The following is a 17081-nucleotide window of genomic DNA, read 5'->3' on the forward strand; positions in this document are numbered from 1 at the left end:
GACTTTTAAATCGATTCTGTGAAACGATTATAATTTGTAATCGGTTATTATGCAATTAACACCTTTTACTTTATCCCGACATTGACCGAATTGAACCAGTAGACCTTGTGAGAAATCAGCCCTTTCAAATTCGGATTCTGAAAATGCATGAGCTTTAGACTCCTTAAAACTGATCAGCTGAACAACCATTGGTCAGGAAGTTGGGCGGAGAGACAAGCAGTAGGTCTGAGAGCTATTACACTGCATACATGGCTCGGTAAAAACTGATCCGATGATTCATCGGGCAGACAGACAGACTTGTACACAAATAGACAGACATACAGACAGACAGCAGCTAGACAATAGGCTAGACAGTTACACATACCGGTACATAAATTACAGACAACGAGATAGACAGACATTACATACAGCAAGAAAGACAGCAGACAATTAGACAGGCAGACAGTTCAGACACACGAGTTCATTAAGCTGTGTACACAATGCTGCATCGCAGCTAACAGGTAGAACAAAGTACACTGAACAGGTAGAAGGCTCTGGTCCAGTAATGATTCAACTACAACCAATTAAACAGTACAATGTTAATATTCAAGGCTTTTAAGAGAAAGTTTGAGACTAAACCAGCCTCACTGAAATTATAAACAGTTAATCGCAGGACATCAACGATTTTTATGATTAGTTACTTATGACGACCTTCTCATTCTCGATGACTTCTATGATTCAGTAAAATTATGATTAGTAACTAATGATCACCTAATCATTGTCAAGACTTAAACGATTCAAGAACAGTTACATATTAGAGAAAGCGTGAATTAAATCTTTGTTAAAACCGTCCAATATTTTGTATTTTCAGCTCCGAGACAAAGGAAATCAATATTCTCTACAGCTGCCTAATTTCAATGTAATGCGATATTATTTGACAGTCGTCTGAGTGGTTGTGAGAATTAAAACCAATTGAAACCGTTCTATTGATTTAAAACCGCTATAATCAATTTGTATTCGTACATGCAGTAAAACATATTTTTAATATCGACTTCACAAACACGGGACCTGAAATCTACAGAATCGTCGGAGCAGAATGTTGTCATCAAAGGTAATTTGTTAATAGTTCTCTTCTGTTAAACTGTTGAATCCTCTATTGTCGCAGTAGTTGATGTCCTAGTGCACATAAGTGACACCTGGGTATTAGCGACACCTGGTGGATCCTCACACAATTAGAATCATCTATTATTGCCGCAGTAGTTGTGGTCCTACACTGCACACGAGTGACACCTGGTGGATCCTCAATTACTTTAGGTGCCCGGGCGACTACATAGTCCTCAGTTGGAATGCCGTGGGCTGATTTCTTTTCTTATTTCCACAAGATCACTTTGAATCTAGTTTTTGTAGAAATAATGGTTGAAAATACAGAGCTTTCATATCGAGATACTTTCCTTTCAGCATATGGTCGTTTTAGTTCTGATGATGGTCGCTAGCGGCGCTTATTCCAAATTCCAATTCCTTGTTCGCTTGTGTATAGAATGTGTTGAAAAATGTATTTCTCAATGTGCTCTTCAATTTGAAAACACTGAGCAGCGTAAATGTATTGACGACTGTAGTAACAGTCGTTGTCGAAATCTAAACTGCGGTCTTGTGAAGTATGTGGTCAGGTTCCCTGGTGGTGTGTAGAGATGAATACAAATAAATAGCACCTAACGTAAATTCGTTTCGTTTGGTAGTTTTTCAATTTATGCTGGAAATTAGATCGATACGCCCTTTAGTGGTAGATAAATCGATGGAAAACAATGATGACGTCACTCGTTCTTAGTTGAAGATTGGTTTTAGACCTAAAATGAGCTTAAACCGGTCTTAGTTGTTAGATTGACCATAGACCAAATTGAGCTTAGACCACCGGTCTTAAATTGTTAGATTGGTTATAAAAACAAAATGAGCTTAAACTGGTTTAAAGTTGTTAGATTGGTTATAGAAATATAGGAAAGTGTTAGACTGGTTTTAAACACCTATAAGTCATGTCGACTGTGCTGAGAAACATGTTCGTCTGCTGCAGCCGAGTTAATGGATATCTGAGCCGTCTGCGAGCGCACGTAAGCAGACGAATTCTTCTCAGCGTGAAACAAAATTATACGAATTTTCGGAAAGAACAGAAACCCGAGGATGAACACGGCCGCGAATATGACGGCGAAACTGATCAGAACGCTGCGATTTCTGCCGATGACGCTGAAAAAACTCGGTAACGTTACGATCCACACGAGACAGATGAGAAATACGGCAAACGACAAATATCTGGCTTCGTTGAAATTCTCGGGAAGTTTGCGAGCTTTGAAAGCCATAGCCGTACAAACGAGCGACAATAAAACCACGTAAACCATGACGACAATTTGAGTCTTCAACCAGTTCGAATCACAGCTCGTGATTATTTTATCGGTTGGCTTGAAATCTTCGTAAACCGCCGGTCTCCAGACGACCACGCAGACTCCCCATAGCACGACCTGCGCGCCGACCAGAATCAACACGAACAGCGCTTGGCGACGTTCTTGTTGCGTCTTTTTCAAGCGTAAATTTATCACTTTCGACATTTTCGAATTGAAAATCATCAAAATTCGTCGCGTTTTCAACAACAAAATCGACAAACACAAAGTGAAAACGAATCCGAAATAAAGCGGTTGAAACGTGCACTTGGTCGTGTTGGGCATACCAATATGCATCAGGGGATACCCGGAACACAGACCAATCGAAAACAATATGACGTAACAAGACTGCACGTTAGACCCTTTAATAATGGGCGTGTCGCGATATTTTATCACCATAGAAACGGTGAATATGGTAACGATCAAAGAGAGGCCGCAGCAGCCGAATATGACGATAGCCTCGAAGTCGGTGTAGCGCAGGAAGTCGAAGGGTTTCGTGACACATCCGGTGTGGTTCTGATTGGACATCCATTTCTCGACGCATGATAAACATTCTCCTTCAAAGTTAGTCCCGTTTGTGTAGGTGTCTGAAAAAAATGATTCATCACATATCTGAGGAATTTCGTTTCGTTAAAACCCCGCTTGAGGTCGCTGCTCATAATTGATTTATTCCAGGGTTAAAAGACGTTGTTAGATTGCCCATTGAGCCGAGATGGTCTTAGACTGATTACACTTGTAGCCATGACTATTGAACTAGCCCTGGTTTTCATTGGGAGTGATCGCACATTTCATGGCCAAAATAGCCGCAAAGGAGCCATATTGGATGTTATGGACGACAGAGGGGGCGTTCCACAATATCTCAGGTTTACTTACTGTGATCGCACGGAATACACTTCCAACAACACGTTGCTGAGCCGGACCCCATTACGAGTACAGTACCGGGTTCGCAGTCCTCGCTACAGCGGGATATAGGTGCAACAGTACTACCGTCATTCCATACTGCAATATAAAACCAGTAGAGTTTCAAACGACAGTGCCCAATCAGCGGTCAGTTGGGATAACACTCACAACTAGGGATCGTTTAAATGTATGGGTCAATATTCTGAACAACTGCCCTAGAGTCACATTTTGACTCTTGTGAAAAATCGAATACCTAACTGGTATAGTGGAACTGGATCCACCTGTTTTACTAATTCATATTTACCTAATTGGTCGTTTATCCTAAGAGGACGAGTTTTCCTCAGCCCGTTCCACCCGCCCACCTGTTTGTGGATCAGGTGCCCGTTTTTATCGGGAGCCACGTTCACCACTACGTAACGACCTTGAATATCGCCGTATCGATTGAATTTCACGTAACCTTGAACTCCGGGAAATTCGACCTTGCGAAGTAATTTCAATAATTCCACGTGATCGATTCGCTTCGTCGCGTCGCAAGCGCCCCCTCGTGAACAGATGTGTTGATGCAGCGCATGCGCAAATGCGAATACGGCGTCGATGACGTAGGCGACTTTACCGGTTTCGAATAAGTCATCTGCCTGTTTACCCAGTTTCCCGTCCGCGGAAAAATTAAAACAATACCGACTAGTCACCGCTAGTTTATCGTGTTCATCCGCGGTTTTGTAGCGAATTTTACTAGTCGTAAACGAAATAGTTCGCGCGTTCATGGCGGATGAATCTTCACCGCATCTATATTGAAGTAGGTGATCGAACCAGGGATTCGTGTGAGCTAGTGTCGACACTGTCGACTCGCGTAACCGCGACATGAAGTCGGTTAACTCTCCTTTCGCGGGTATAAGACCGACGATACCCCTCACTACACTCGGTTCAATCTGCAGTATCTCAGAGTAGTCACCCCAACTTTCAGAAGCGATCCACGTGATACCGGTCACGTTTTCATCCGCGGCCATCTTTAAAAATCAAAATAAGTCGATTGCGATTACAAAATAAATTGAGAAATTTCAAAAAGATCTGATTCTACCGTTTGACAGTTTATACTCAAGTCTTTTACTTAGCACAAAATTCTCGGTTCAAAAAGAGATTTCACAAATGTGATCAGAATAATTATAGAGGTGTAAAACCAGTTGTGACTCAGAGAAGTTTAAACTAGTAAAGCCCAACGCGCATGGCAAGGAAAAAGTTTATTCCTCGTGGAAAACATTTTCGATGTGATTTGGTATACCACATGCGGGGCATTATTTTCCTTACTAACTTCAATAATGTAGTCAAATTTTGAACTGTGGAACTGAGTAAACTGGGAACTGAGTAAAATGTGGAACTGTGTAAACTGTGGAACTGTGTAAACTGGGAACTGTGTAAACTGTGGAACTGAGTATAAACTGTGGAACTGTGTAAACTGTGGAACAGTGTATAAACTGTGGAACTGTCTGAATAACCGGGTCATTGATTATTACCTGTAATATCGCCTTTGCGTGGTGATTAGAACAGTACAACAGAACGGCTTTAGCTTTCTGACCTTCAGACGAGTCGACGAGTTTCCGTACGATCCTGCGCAGTGTATGAGCAGGCGGATTGCTGCTAGATTCAAACACTTCGTTTACTGCCACACAAATATTATATTTCTTAGCGTGAGTCTTGAACGCTTCGATTCCTACAGAAAAAAAAAATTAACAGAATCCCTCGTAAAATCTCGCTAGAATCACGCGTCAAAACGAGACATGTGGAAATGGCCTCCACTAGCGGGTACCCTGGGACCCAGGAATGTTGTGAATTATATTTTGTAGGAAAATCTATACTGATTAAACAGGTGACTTTAAAAATAAACGACTGTAACATTGTTTCATCTCATGTTTGGCGGAGTCTACTGCACCCCCCCCCCCCCGGCTCACAGCCTACACATCTATCAAATAATTACCGAATTTTCCGTAGATATCATCCGAAGCCACAGTGGAGATGTAAGACCAGCCGAAATATCTAACTAGGTCACACAGTGCTTGGACTTGAAGACGATCAGAAGGCACCGTTCTAAAATAAAAATTTGAACTTGACCTTAGTTGGCCAATGAGTCAACTGTTAGATTGGGGAATCCGACCAGCTGACCAACTGTCCTCGGTAGTATAGTGGTGAGTATCCGCGCCTGTCACGTGCGAGACCCGGGTTCGATTCCCGGCCGGGGAGACATTGATTTTGCTAAAACACACGTCATCTTACTCATTTTGTCCTGAAATAACTTTTTAAATCTGTCGTTGTGTAAGGCGATTTTAAATTGAACGGAAACCGATTTCAAGTTTTAATTTTTGAATTTACCTGAGGAATGTCGGGAATCTGGTCTTGTCGCTAAGCGACATACTTGTCGAAGAAAAACTGACTTGTGGTATACTGCGCGCACTGAGCACGTGATTCAACGTCATCGAGGATGAGCTACTTCCGGCGCCGACCACTCCGATAACGGGTGCGATGGCGTTGTGTATGCTATCCCATTGGCAATCACTTCCGTCCACAGCCCTTCCGGTTAGCGTCGTCCTGGTAACGTCTATTTGGTTCTGATAAGTTCCGAAATAGGTGTCCATTACAGGGTTGAACGTCGAACCTAAAGCGAATTCTAATCCGTATTCAGTCGTGCGGTCCATCTGAAAACAGGGTTACAACCTTCATAGTCGGCGTTCGGGGAACTCCGAATAGTGACGGAAAATACCGAACTCTCCTCTTACCTGATTGCAGTCATCCCGAATATCGTAACCAAGGGAGATATTCGGCAACAATACCGGGTCAGAATTGACCAAATCAATAGCGTACATCATCGCTTGTACCCACGTGACAGCTACAATAGTTTAGAAGTAGAAAACCAACTTTAAAAAAAATGGCAGCTCTTATAAGCGCGCTTACGGGGAGCCTTATTGTACAAGACTCTAAAAGATAAAATTATGTGTGTAATTTGACGGGTAAAGACAAGTCGTCTGCTTGTTAATGATGTGTGGACCCCGAACCAATCCACGACTCTCGGAGGCTACGTCCACAGATAGCCTGTCAATGATCAGAAATATCCAATGTGTCACAGGCAAGAGTAATTCTCGTGAGACCTCACAAAATAGTGCCCTCCCAGATTGCTGCATGCCGAGTTGATGATGTCATAGCTGATCGGTAAGGCAGTCATCTTTCATGAAAGGGCCTACAGGGGGCGTTAAATCGAAATAAACCTTCTATTTTCATAAGACAATAAACGTGGGGTATTTGAAATTGCACACGTACCTCTGACATTGAAATCAGTGCAGGTTTCGGTGCCGTATTTTCCAACTGTTGCGTTCGTATGCAGCGGAAATAACCCGCCAATAATGTAATCACCCGCGCTGTACGCATGCGCGGAATTGCGACTCCGCAACCGACACTGCGTCATCGTGACGTCACATAATAGGACGAACATCAGCGCCACCAGGTATCGCAGTGGTTCCATGACGACAACGGATAATAGCAGAAACAATTAAACTTAATAGACACAATGCGAGTTACATATTCCAGTTTGGACCGACTATCTCCTCGATCCTCAGTTCATCCCACTCACTGTCATACGAAGGCATGAGCCCTGCAGTCCAAGGGCTTTTCTTTGAACAGTACTTTAAAGCTTGACCGCCTTGCTCTCAGACCCTATAGGCAGGGATTACTTGATCAATAAGTTGCTGCGATGGTACCAGCTCTTCACTCTGTGGAGGGAAGATCGATCAGTTCGGACACTCACGCCTCGCTCCCGGTTCCGTCGTGAGAGTCCAGTCAAGTTACCATTACACACCCTGTTTATAATTTCACTTTCTATAATTTTCTCCTATGCGTGATATTCACTATAGTGTCAGTACTATTCCCCTGTTCTGTGTCTGGGGATGATGAATGCTGTTTGTACCGATACGGGTTCTGTGTGTGCGGTGTGTCTATCTGAATAGCTCGTTTATGATATGAAGCATCATTCATTATGTACTCTACACTAACAGTGGCAGTACACAGTACACACTCACTCATACCGATAGCTCTACGTGCAGCAGTTTGTTTGCCTTTTTTTCTGCAATTATAGAATGTGGCGGTGCGGTAGAACAAGTCACGTGATAAAGCGGCCAGTAACAAGCGCGGAAGACACTCATTCTACCAGTAGTAGTGTTTTGTACTATAGCGAATGGAACCCAATTTTGACAAACCTCTGGCACCAAAATATTTTACTGTCTGATAAGGCCGATACTACTATTGAAGTCGGCGAACTACTGAACAATTAGTACTGTAATTAATGAATTATTGACAACTGATTTTTATCGCAGATTTTAGCCGCACGACAGATCTGGACCGGCAAGTGCTGCCCCTATGTTTATCGTTAACGGTAAACACGTAAACTAACTAATCTGCACGATATTCCTACTGCGGCACGCGAGTAATAAGTTAGTTCACACATTCACCGTCAACGATATGTATAGGGGCAGCACTAGACGGTTGAGATTTCACATGGCTCAATATTCCTTCTGTGGCATGCGAATAAAACAAAATTTTTGAAATGTATGAATTCTTTCATTGATATTCATGAATACTATTTTTTTTCTAAATTAGTTTCAGCCTCTATAGAACTCTTACACGAGGCCCTATGCAGGCTTTTCGGACCACGGAATATATATTTATATTTATAAGCACCATCAGATTCTAACAGCAGCAACAGCAGCAGCTCCAGCACCAGCAGCAGCTCCGGCGACAGTGGATGAGACAAAAATAACTCACAACAAAATCAATAATATTTAGTATTGAGGAATATTATATTTCAATAGAACCGGTTTTTATATTCATATTGTACATATTACATGTACATGTACATATTACATGTACATGTACATATTACATGTACATGTACATATTACATTTACATATTAAATGTACATGTACAATGTACATGTATAGACAATGGAATCATTGTATCAATCACCACATTACAATATAGGGTTTATAATTATACTAAATCGTTGAAGTCATTGACATTTTCTTTTTGAAGTCATTAAGAATGAGAAGGTCGTCATTAGTAACTATATAGTCATACTTTTACTGAATCTTTGAAATCAGTGAGAATGAGAAGGACTTAGATTTATAGTTACTTCAAACCCTGATCAATATAAATCAGTTAAAGCTATTATTTTGTGACACCCGGACACCTTTGTGAATAGTAAATTTGCTGCTTATTTCTGGTGAATTTATTTAAAACACCCAGTGTTCAATTTATAACTAAAATAAATATATCTATTTTTGACATCGCACTTTCACCATTTCCTATCACAGAACTTATAATTGATCAAACCCTCAACAAAAAAATGTTTATTTTACCAGTGTATAATATTCAAGTATATAATTTTTTCCAGAATAAATGAATGCCTCCCCCTATGACATCATCAAATCTTAATGGATCTTATAAATCCCCCTATGACATCATCAGATGTTAATGGATCTTATAAATCCCACTATGACATCGTCAAATCTAAATGGATCTTATAAATCCACCTATGACATCATCAAATATTAATGGATCTTATAAATCCACCTATGACATCATCAAATCTTAATGGATCTTATATATCGCCCTATGACATCATCAAATCTTAATGGATCTTATAAATCCACCTATGACATCATCAAATCTGAATGGATCTTATAAATCAACCTTAAGACATCATCAGATGTAAATGAATCTAAAGGGATGACAATATAGGGGGATTTACTGAATTAGTCATCAGGTTCTAGAGTAAAGACCGATATAGTCACCGTGTAAACTGTCTGTTTGAAGTGTTGAGGTTTAAAAATCCCAGTTGCCAGATTCATTTAACATAATTACATATCTTTAGGGCCCAGTTCACTGGATCCAAATTAAAAACTCGTACCCAAGTTAAACTGGATTCAAATTGATTACATAATATACATTGAACCATATCATATACAATTTACAATGCTGCAGACCCAGGCATACCCGACACAAACCCCGGGGTAGGTCGTTTAACCGTTGAAACCGGGTTCACTATTTCTGTTCAGGTATTTCTTCAATCAAATCAACAACAATAATAAACTATTTATAACATTATGAATTATTTACAATATATATATTTATAATGTTTTATACCCGGCACTGAGTAATATTTATATAGGTAACAATAACGAATGAACCATCGATGATCAGAGACCAAAACAACTGCCGTACTTACAGACTCAAAACATGTATTAGTTTGGAATATATGTTTGACCCTCAGATAAAGAGCATGCAATAATACAGAACTGAACGTAGTTTTATCTGACTCGCGTTCTTAAAGCAGGAAAAAAAACAATGAAATAAAGAAGAATTCTCGAATAAAGTTAAATGAACTGAAAATAGTGAATCTTTCATCTCTATACTATACAGCTTATAACCCACTATTTACACCTTCCCCTGCCTGACACAGCTTTTAACTACTTACACCTCCCCCTGCCTGACACAACTAACTACTTACACCTCCCCCTGCCCTACCCTACACAGCTCCTAACCCACTACATCTTCCCCTGCCTGACACAGCTAACTACTTACACCTTCCCCTGCCTGACACAGCTAACTACTTACACCTTCCCCTGCCCTACCCTACACAGCTCCTAACCCACTACATCTTCCCCTGCCTGACACAGCTAACTACTTACACCTTCCCCTGCCCTACCCTACACAGCTCCTAACCCACTACATCTTCCCCTGCCTGACACAGCTAACTACTTACACCTTCCCCTGCCCTACCCTACACAGCTCCTAACCCACTACATCTTCCCCTGCCTGACACAGCTTTTAACTACTTACACCTCCCCCTGCCTGACACAACTAACTACTTACACCTCCCCCTGCCTTACACTACACAGCCCCTAACCCACTACACCTTCCCCTGCCAAGCTCCTAACTCACTATTTACACCTCCCCTGCCTGACACAGCTTACTGCTTACACCTCCCTCTGCCCTACACAGCTCCTAACTCCTAGACAGCTCCTAACTACTTACCCCCTACTGCCCCACCCTAGACCCCAACTCACCACTTATCATTATATATGCCCCTTAATTATATAATAGACTACAAAGTATTTGACCGACGTAAAGCTAGAATTCTCCCCAGCTCTAGACCCCCAAATAATTCAGCTCTACACTTAACGCTACGACAGTCAATTCTAACATCACATTTGTTCGCGGTAATTTTTATCGTCCGTTTTGAATTTCGAATTTTCCCGGTTGCATCAGATCTTTATATTCGTGAAGAGCTTCTCGTAACGCGCGACACACCTGCGGACTGGTCGACGTGATACAATCAACCAGATACGGATATAAATCGATCACCTGATACCAGATCTGTTTATCGATATTCTTCTGCGGAGCTTTCTTCAACGATTGGATCAACGTAGCGATCGCTTTCAGAACGAACGCCATCTCGGACATACGTGGTCGAGGTAGCGGACACTTTCCGCTCAGTTTCTCATCCTCGACGTATTTACGTAAAACGTCTTGACAACGTTTCAACAATGAGTTGACGGCTAGTTTAGTGATGGAGCCCTCCGGCGACGACGAGCTGTTGTTCGTGATGAAGCTGAATTTCAGCAACGTTTCGAAGCAAGTTTTCGCGAATTCCTCGCGTAGTTTTTTACTGGAATCGGCGTCAATGAAACTCTCGCTGGTCGCCGAATGAATCGAACCACGATTCAAAATATTCATAATCATCTCGACGAACTCGCGAGGGGTATTCCCTGCGTGAGGGAGGATATCCTCGCCGATTACGCGCACCAGACGACAGTCGATATTCTCGTCTCGTTGGCAATCCTCGACGGTCATCGTCGGCGGCGGGGGATTCCCCGAAAACAGGAATTCCTCGATCGCCGAGGCCAACTCCGTCCACATCCCGTCGAACGCGGCGCGGTGTTTCCTAGCGACCGGTAATCCGATTGTTAGAGTTTGAAAGAGAACGGTAACGGCGAGGTTCCACGTCGTCTGCGACATACAGCCGTATTTCATCGCGAGCGGAACTCGTAGCGTAGTTATAATATCCTGCATGACGTGATCGTGGATCACAGCCGGATGTCGCGCCGTTCTCTCGTACATCGCGATCACGAGATTCAACGATTTCTCGGCGAACGGAACGAAATTCATCAACACGTAATCGACCGACGGACCTCGAACGGCGTTGATACTTTTCGCGTCGATTATACCGTATTTAGGAGATTTAACGGCGTATTCGGCAAACGTGAGCAACTGATTGAATAATTCCGGATACATCGACTGCATCGACTCGGGTCCGTTCATGACGGCGTTCTGTAGAACGTCGACGGCGTTCAGAACAGCTTCCTGCAACGCCGTCACGTTCGTTTCGTTTATCGCCGGTAGAATAAACGGTGACGCGTCGCCTTGAACCGGAGCCGACAGCGCCCCCTTTAAAACGGCCGATAATTTCTGTAAGTCCGCCGCGACGAACCGATGTTTTATGTGCTCGAATAACGGCGGAAATATCTGTATGAGAGCGGTGAGGAACGGTTGAGACGGCACGTAGATATCGGTCGATGATTTCGAGTCCGGGGGTAACGTAACCTTACCGCCGATACTGAGCCAGACGCGCCACGCGTTCGACCACAGCTGAACCGAGTCTATTTTAATATCGTCGTTCTTCGTCGATATCATATCCTGCAACGAACGAAACATTTTCTCCTCGCTAGGCGCGGCTAGATCGGTACCGGTGGCGCCACCCGTCGCCGCGCGTGAATTACGCCTCGTATCCGTGTCGTTGCCGCTGGAACTGCCGCCACTGCTGCGGTTGATCTGTAGAATCTCCTGGAAACTTTTCAACGCTGCGAGCGTTACCTCGGCGTTACGACATAAAGCAGACGCCTCGATGAATTCTAAAAGTAGCGCCCACGCTCGCGGGAAATCCCCGAGTTGTTCGAGAATGAATCGTTTAGCGTTGAAGACTCGCGCGACTCCGGCCAGCGTTAGAACCTGTGTCTCGGCCCATTGTTTCTCAGCAGTATCACGTGAGTGATGAATCAGAATATTCACCTGTAATTATAATAATAATAATAATTATAATAATAATAATAATAATAATAATAATAATAATAATAATAATAATAATAATAATTCAATAAAAGCGCTTTACATTAAAAGAACGATCTCAAATCTCTTTAGGGATCAGTCATTAGGTATAGCTCGAAGCCATAGGTAGAAACTCAATGTCAAAAGTCTAGTATAATCTGCGTATACATCCAAACTAGGGCAGCTACAGTATCTAAACAAACCATAAGTAATTCAATGAAGACTTTTGCCACCCTGGGTCCAGTTCCACAGTTGTGAGTTAAGATTTAACTCAAGAGTTAACTCATTGAAAATGAACTAACTTTAACTCAGAGTTAACTCTAACTCACAACCGTGGAACTGGATCCTGTATGTTCATCTACGTCCACAGGAATGACACAGCCTTAAAAACAAATGCTCTATTTTCTGTGTGACACATACTTTTGAGTCCCTTATCTTAAAACAATCTACACCAAGATCAAAATTAATGATGCAGATAAAATCAATGATTATAGAAATCCCGAAATGAAACTGTTTGTTTATTACTGACCTGACCAGATTCGACCTTCGTGGTCGGAGCGCTACTCGATAACTTCTTCACCTTGTCCAACAACGGGAACAACACTTGCCACAGTACGATCTGCCAGGTTTTCTGTTGTAACAATGATCCGTGCGCGCCGATCGTCGAGAACAACGTCTGCCCGGCGCTCTTACGAACGGGAGGTCGAGGATCGACGCATAAATCGCCGAGCTTCGAAAACAAACACATCCACAGCGAATCGAACGGCTTCATTTCACCGACAGCGGTGGCGCCATCTTTTTTCTTATCGTCATCCGCGGCTGCCTCTGATTCGTCTTTCTCGAGGTCAATCTGAATTTGTTGTTGATTCTGATAGAAATAATCGGATATATTCCACATGAGACCGATCGCCGTCAGACTGATATTAACGTCCTGATTCTGCAGGCCGAACTTCGCCGCCACGGCAACCACCGATTGTAGGCAAGCAGATGGCATTAACGGCAGGAAATCTGTGACGACTAACTGTAAACACTGGAACGCGATACGGATCAGATTCTCACCCTGATCGTTATTAACGGCTCCGATCACGGTGAGTATCAGCGCCCAACCGTGACCCAGACGATCTCCGTTATTGTGCAATATCTGCAGCACGCATTCGAGTTGTTTCTGTCGTATATCGGAGTGTTGTATCGCGGAGAGCTCCTGTAACGGGTTTAACAACATACCCTGGCGAGCGGGGTCGGCGTCTAAAGCCGGTTCGAACGCGTGCATCAACGCCGCTTTAATCAACGAGGTCAACGCCTCCGCGCCCCAACCTCTCATACCGGCGTGCGGGTGCTGGCAAACTTCCAATAAATGAGCGGTCAGCGGTTTCCAGAGAACGCCGACGCGCGGTAAATTAACGAGTCCCGTCTCGAGGAGTTTCGCGACGGCGAACAACGACGGTTCACGATTGGAATACGCGAGTTCCATCGATTCGGCGGAGAGTTTACAGAGCGCGTCGATCAGATGATGTAACGCGACGTCGTCGAGATATTGAGAACTCTCGAATAATCGAGATAACATCGACGATAAAACCGGTAAATCAGCCATAACCGCCGTCGTTATAACCGCGTTTGAACCGTCGCTAGCCTGTTTCGAAGCTCTCATACTCCCGCCGGCCGCCGGCTTCAAACCTAAAATCCAAACCAGATGCTGAAGCGTCGTCAGTACGAGGTGCCACGCGTTGCCTAGGATACCGCCGTGACAATGAGCGACGCTGAGAATCGAGCGCATGCACTGAATGTTTTTCGCGGTGAGCATCACCGGATTCTGATGAGCGCCGACCGGCGATGAAGCGGTCGGTAAAGCCGTACCGACCGCGACCACCTGACTCCTCTCGATCGCGTCCGGGTTAAAGAAGTCGTTTCCGCTCGGTGTTTTTTGATGCCCTTTCGGATGATGAACGGCGACCATGTTGAGAACGGTGAGAGCGTAGTGAGGAGGTAACGACGCTTTACACAGAGCTGTAATAAACGCGTCGCGTGGAATATTCTGACCCAGTCGACCGGCGAGACTCGCGAACGTCTGCTCGGATTTCAGGATGGCCTCGGTGGCACTCTCGTCGGTACTCGCGTCGAGTAACAGCGACATCGCCGCGAGTACCCCGCACCACGACGAATTCAACAGTTCCTCGACGAGGGGTCGATTCTCCTCGTCTATTTCCAACGTCGACATCGTTTCGTGCGCCGACGAATTTCTACGTTCCGTCGGTTTCGCTTTCGTCGTCACGGCGACGCTATCTACAATCTGTTGCACGGCTCGGATGACGTCGAGGAGGCACGCGAACGCGACCGAGATTCCGTAACCCTCCGAGATAACGGGTGGCTCCGTTTTATCGATCATCTCTAGATAAATCTGTTTAGAGTTACCGAGCGGGATGTTAGTCATTAACGGGATCCAGATACCGCGGTAGATGAACGCGGGCTGCGGGGAAACCCCGCCCCCGACGGGCATACCGGCGACTAACGCGGGAGGGGTACCCGTCGTATCGGGTACCCGCGCGCCCGGCTGATTCCCGCCCGTACCCACGCTAGACGTCGAGTTGAGAAACAGCGATTGGATGAACGCACCTAACGCGTTAACGATATCTCGGAATATCTTCGTCGAATGCGGTTTCATATCGTAGCTGATGCAAAACGATCGCAGGTGCGCGGCAGATGCGCAGAACAGGTGCAGTACCTCTAACGCTAGCGCCCTCTGCCACATCGGTTTATCGCAATCGAGAAACTTGACGAGCAACGAGAGGAAAATCTCGCATTCGGTAACGAGTAGCGAGTAGTAGGATCGCACGAGGACGGCGACCATTCTGAGCAGACGCATCACAATCGGGAAGTGAGGTTTCTCGACCGGTGTCGGAGACGCCGGAGCCGGTAACCCCTGACGATATTTCAAACTCGGCGAAAACAATTTAATTACGAGCGGACAAACTTGTTCTTTAACGAGGAAACTGAACTCGGAGTGACGTCGGAATATTTCGGGGAAAGCGGTGAGAACGGATTCCATCAATTCGAGACCGAACGTACGAGTCATCTCGTTAATCCCGTGCAGCCAGTGAGGCTGATCGGCGTTCACTAACTGACACAGATCCTGAAACAACATGAACGCGTCTTGAGCGCACGGTCTCAAGGTCGGCGGAGGTTGTTTACCGAACGATTTCAACTGTTCGCACGTGGTGGTCGTCGCGAGCGCGTCGTCGTGGTCGGTGAACGCTCGATCCTCGGTTACGGCTCGTTCGAACACGCAGCTGACCAGCTGCCGTACGGTAGCTGCAGCTGTGTTTATCGTCGTGTTGTCCTTCGCGAAGTGAAGACGGAAACATAAAACGATCGCTTTAGAAAGAGCCTCGTGTTGGACGATCGAATTCGTCGTTAGCAACAGAATCGTCGTCTGCAACAATTTCAATTCCTCGATTCCCGATTCCATTAACGACCACAGCGTACTGATCACGCTAGTGGCGCCACCTTTAGAGAGAACCTCGTGAGATATGAGGCGTTGAATCGCTTGTAAACTCAACTGAACGAGTTTCGTGTTTTTCGTGTCGCAGCCGAGGACGAGAGGTTGTAAAATCTCCGCGTTGTGTTTCGATAGATTCGCCGGGATTTCTTCCGGTTTCGTCGAAATCGTCCGCAGTTTTAGCATACCCGATTCGGCTGCGTCTTTAACCGGTCCGTATTTACGTCGCGACTCGCTACTCAACTGTCTCAGATCCGTCAGCAGATTATCGATCAGTTTTTTCGAGATGATCAATTTCTGATCGACGCTCAACGAGCCTCCGCTCAATCTCGGGTTATTCTTGTTCGACGCCATGGCGACCGCGACAGCAACCGTCAGTATTGTTGAAGTATTTCTTTTAAAAATTCGACTCAAATTGTACTGATTTCGACGCAAAGTCGAAATTATATGAATTTATTCACCCGATATAGGAATAATTATCTAGGCTAAAAAATAAGTCCGTTTTCGGAAGCATTATCGATTTTTGACAACTGTCACCGGAACCCGGAAGTGATTTCGACACATTTAAAAAATCGAATTTCGACCGTTTATAACCGATTAATCGTCGTTATATCAAACGGAATACTGTTTGCTGAACAGTCCACCAGATGTTCTCACGTTTAAACGGGTCGACGCCGCTTTTAAACCGTGATATCTACGTCAGAATTCGTGATTAGACAACACCCCAGATTACGTGGCCGCCATCTTTAAACACACTTGCCGCAGTCGCTGCAATACAATTCAAATGAAATATTGCTACTCGAGTTCCTCGCCTGCCGCAGACCATATTGAGCTATATAGAATCGAAATAACGTAAACAAATATCGGTGTTTAATAGAATTATGATTTCATATTTATTCACATCCAAATTTTACAAATAATTTAACTTTGTTTTTGGCGACTGGTCTGGTGGCTTTGGTCACTGTTGTAATTCGATCTGCTGATTCAGTTTTGGTCTCCTATAACAAACTCATTATCTCACTCTGAGGTGTGCAAGGACAGTCCAATAATATCTAGAATAAAAATTGTATAAAAACACAGAAATGTTCATTTTTATATGTATCGCGTGTGGCGCGTCAGGTCTAGGGCTGCTGAGTGT

General features: G+C 44.2%; 2 protein-coding genes and 1 non-coding gene across 3 annotated transcripts; 1 reads left to right on the forward strand and 2 right to left on the reverse strand.

Annotated features, from left to right (window-relative positions):
* Window positions 1-1997: 1997 nt before the first annotated feature.
* LOC141912173 (extracellular calcium-sensing receptor-like) lies at window positions 1998-6756 on the reverse strand. Its single transcript, XM_074803386.1, has 8 exons — window positions 6612-6756; window positions 6074-6183; window positions 5670-5992; window positions 5278-5387; window positions 4817-5013; window positions 3610-4312; window positions 3279-3404; window positions 1998-2992 (listed from the first exon to the last, which is right to left on the reverse strand). The coding sequence occupies exons 1-8, from the start codon at window positions 6754-6756 to the stop codon at window positions 1998-2000; spliced, it is 2709 nt and encodes a 902-aa protein (XP_074659487.1).
* Window positions 5469-5540, forward strand: Trnad-guc (transfer RNA aspartic acid (anticodon GUC)). Its single transcript has one exon. It is a non-coding gene; the product is annotated as a tRNA-Asp (tRNA).
* Window positions 6757-10396: 3640 nt separating the features above from the next.
* On the reverse strand, window positions 10397-16669 carry LOC141912041 (protein MON2 homolog). The gene is made up of 2 exons (XM_074803211.1): window positions 12980-16669; window positions 10397-12414 (listed from the first exon to the last, which is right to left on the reverse strand). The coding sequence occupies exons 1-2, from the start codon at window positions 16295-16297 to the stop codon at window positions 10573-10575; spliced, it is 5160 nt and encodes a 1719-aa protein (XP_074659312.1). The 5' UTR covers window positions 16298-16669; the 3' UTR covers window positions 10397-10572.
* Window positions 16670-17081: the final 412 nt, after the last annotated feature.

This window comes from Tubulanus polymorphus, chromosome 10 (assembly GCF_964204645.1).
Source record: "Tubulanus polymorphus chromosome 10, tnTubPoly1.2, whole genome shotgun sequence".
Classification (NCBI taxonomy): Eukaryota; Metazoa; Nemertea; class Palaeonemertea; order Tubulaniformes; family Tubulanidae; genus Tubulanus; species Tubulanus polymorphus.

Bases quoted from the DNA above. Each gene is read 5' to 3' on its own strand.
- LOC141912173 (XM_074803386.1), bottom strand. From the start codon at position 6,756: ATGACGCAGTGTCGGTTGCGGAGTCGCAATTCCGCGCATGCGTACAGC. The intron at 5,014-5,277 runs GTAATTATTTGA...TTTTTTCTGTAG, and splicing joins TGATATCTACGGAAAATTCG to GAATCGAAGCGTTCAAGACT. The intron at 4,313-4,816 runs GTAATAATCAAT...TGATTTTTAAAG, and splicing joins ACGCAAAGGCGATATTACAG to ATGGCCGCGGATGAAAACGT.
- LOC141912041 (XM_074803211.1), bottom strand. From the start codon at position 16,297: ATGGCGTCGAACAAGAATAACCCGAGATTGAGCGGAGGCTCGTTGAGC. The intron at 12,415-12,979 runs GTCAGTAATAAA...TTATAATTACAG, and splicing joins CGAAGGTCGAATCTGGTCAG to GTGAATATTCTGATTCATCA.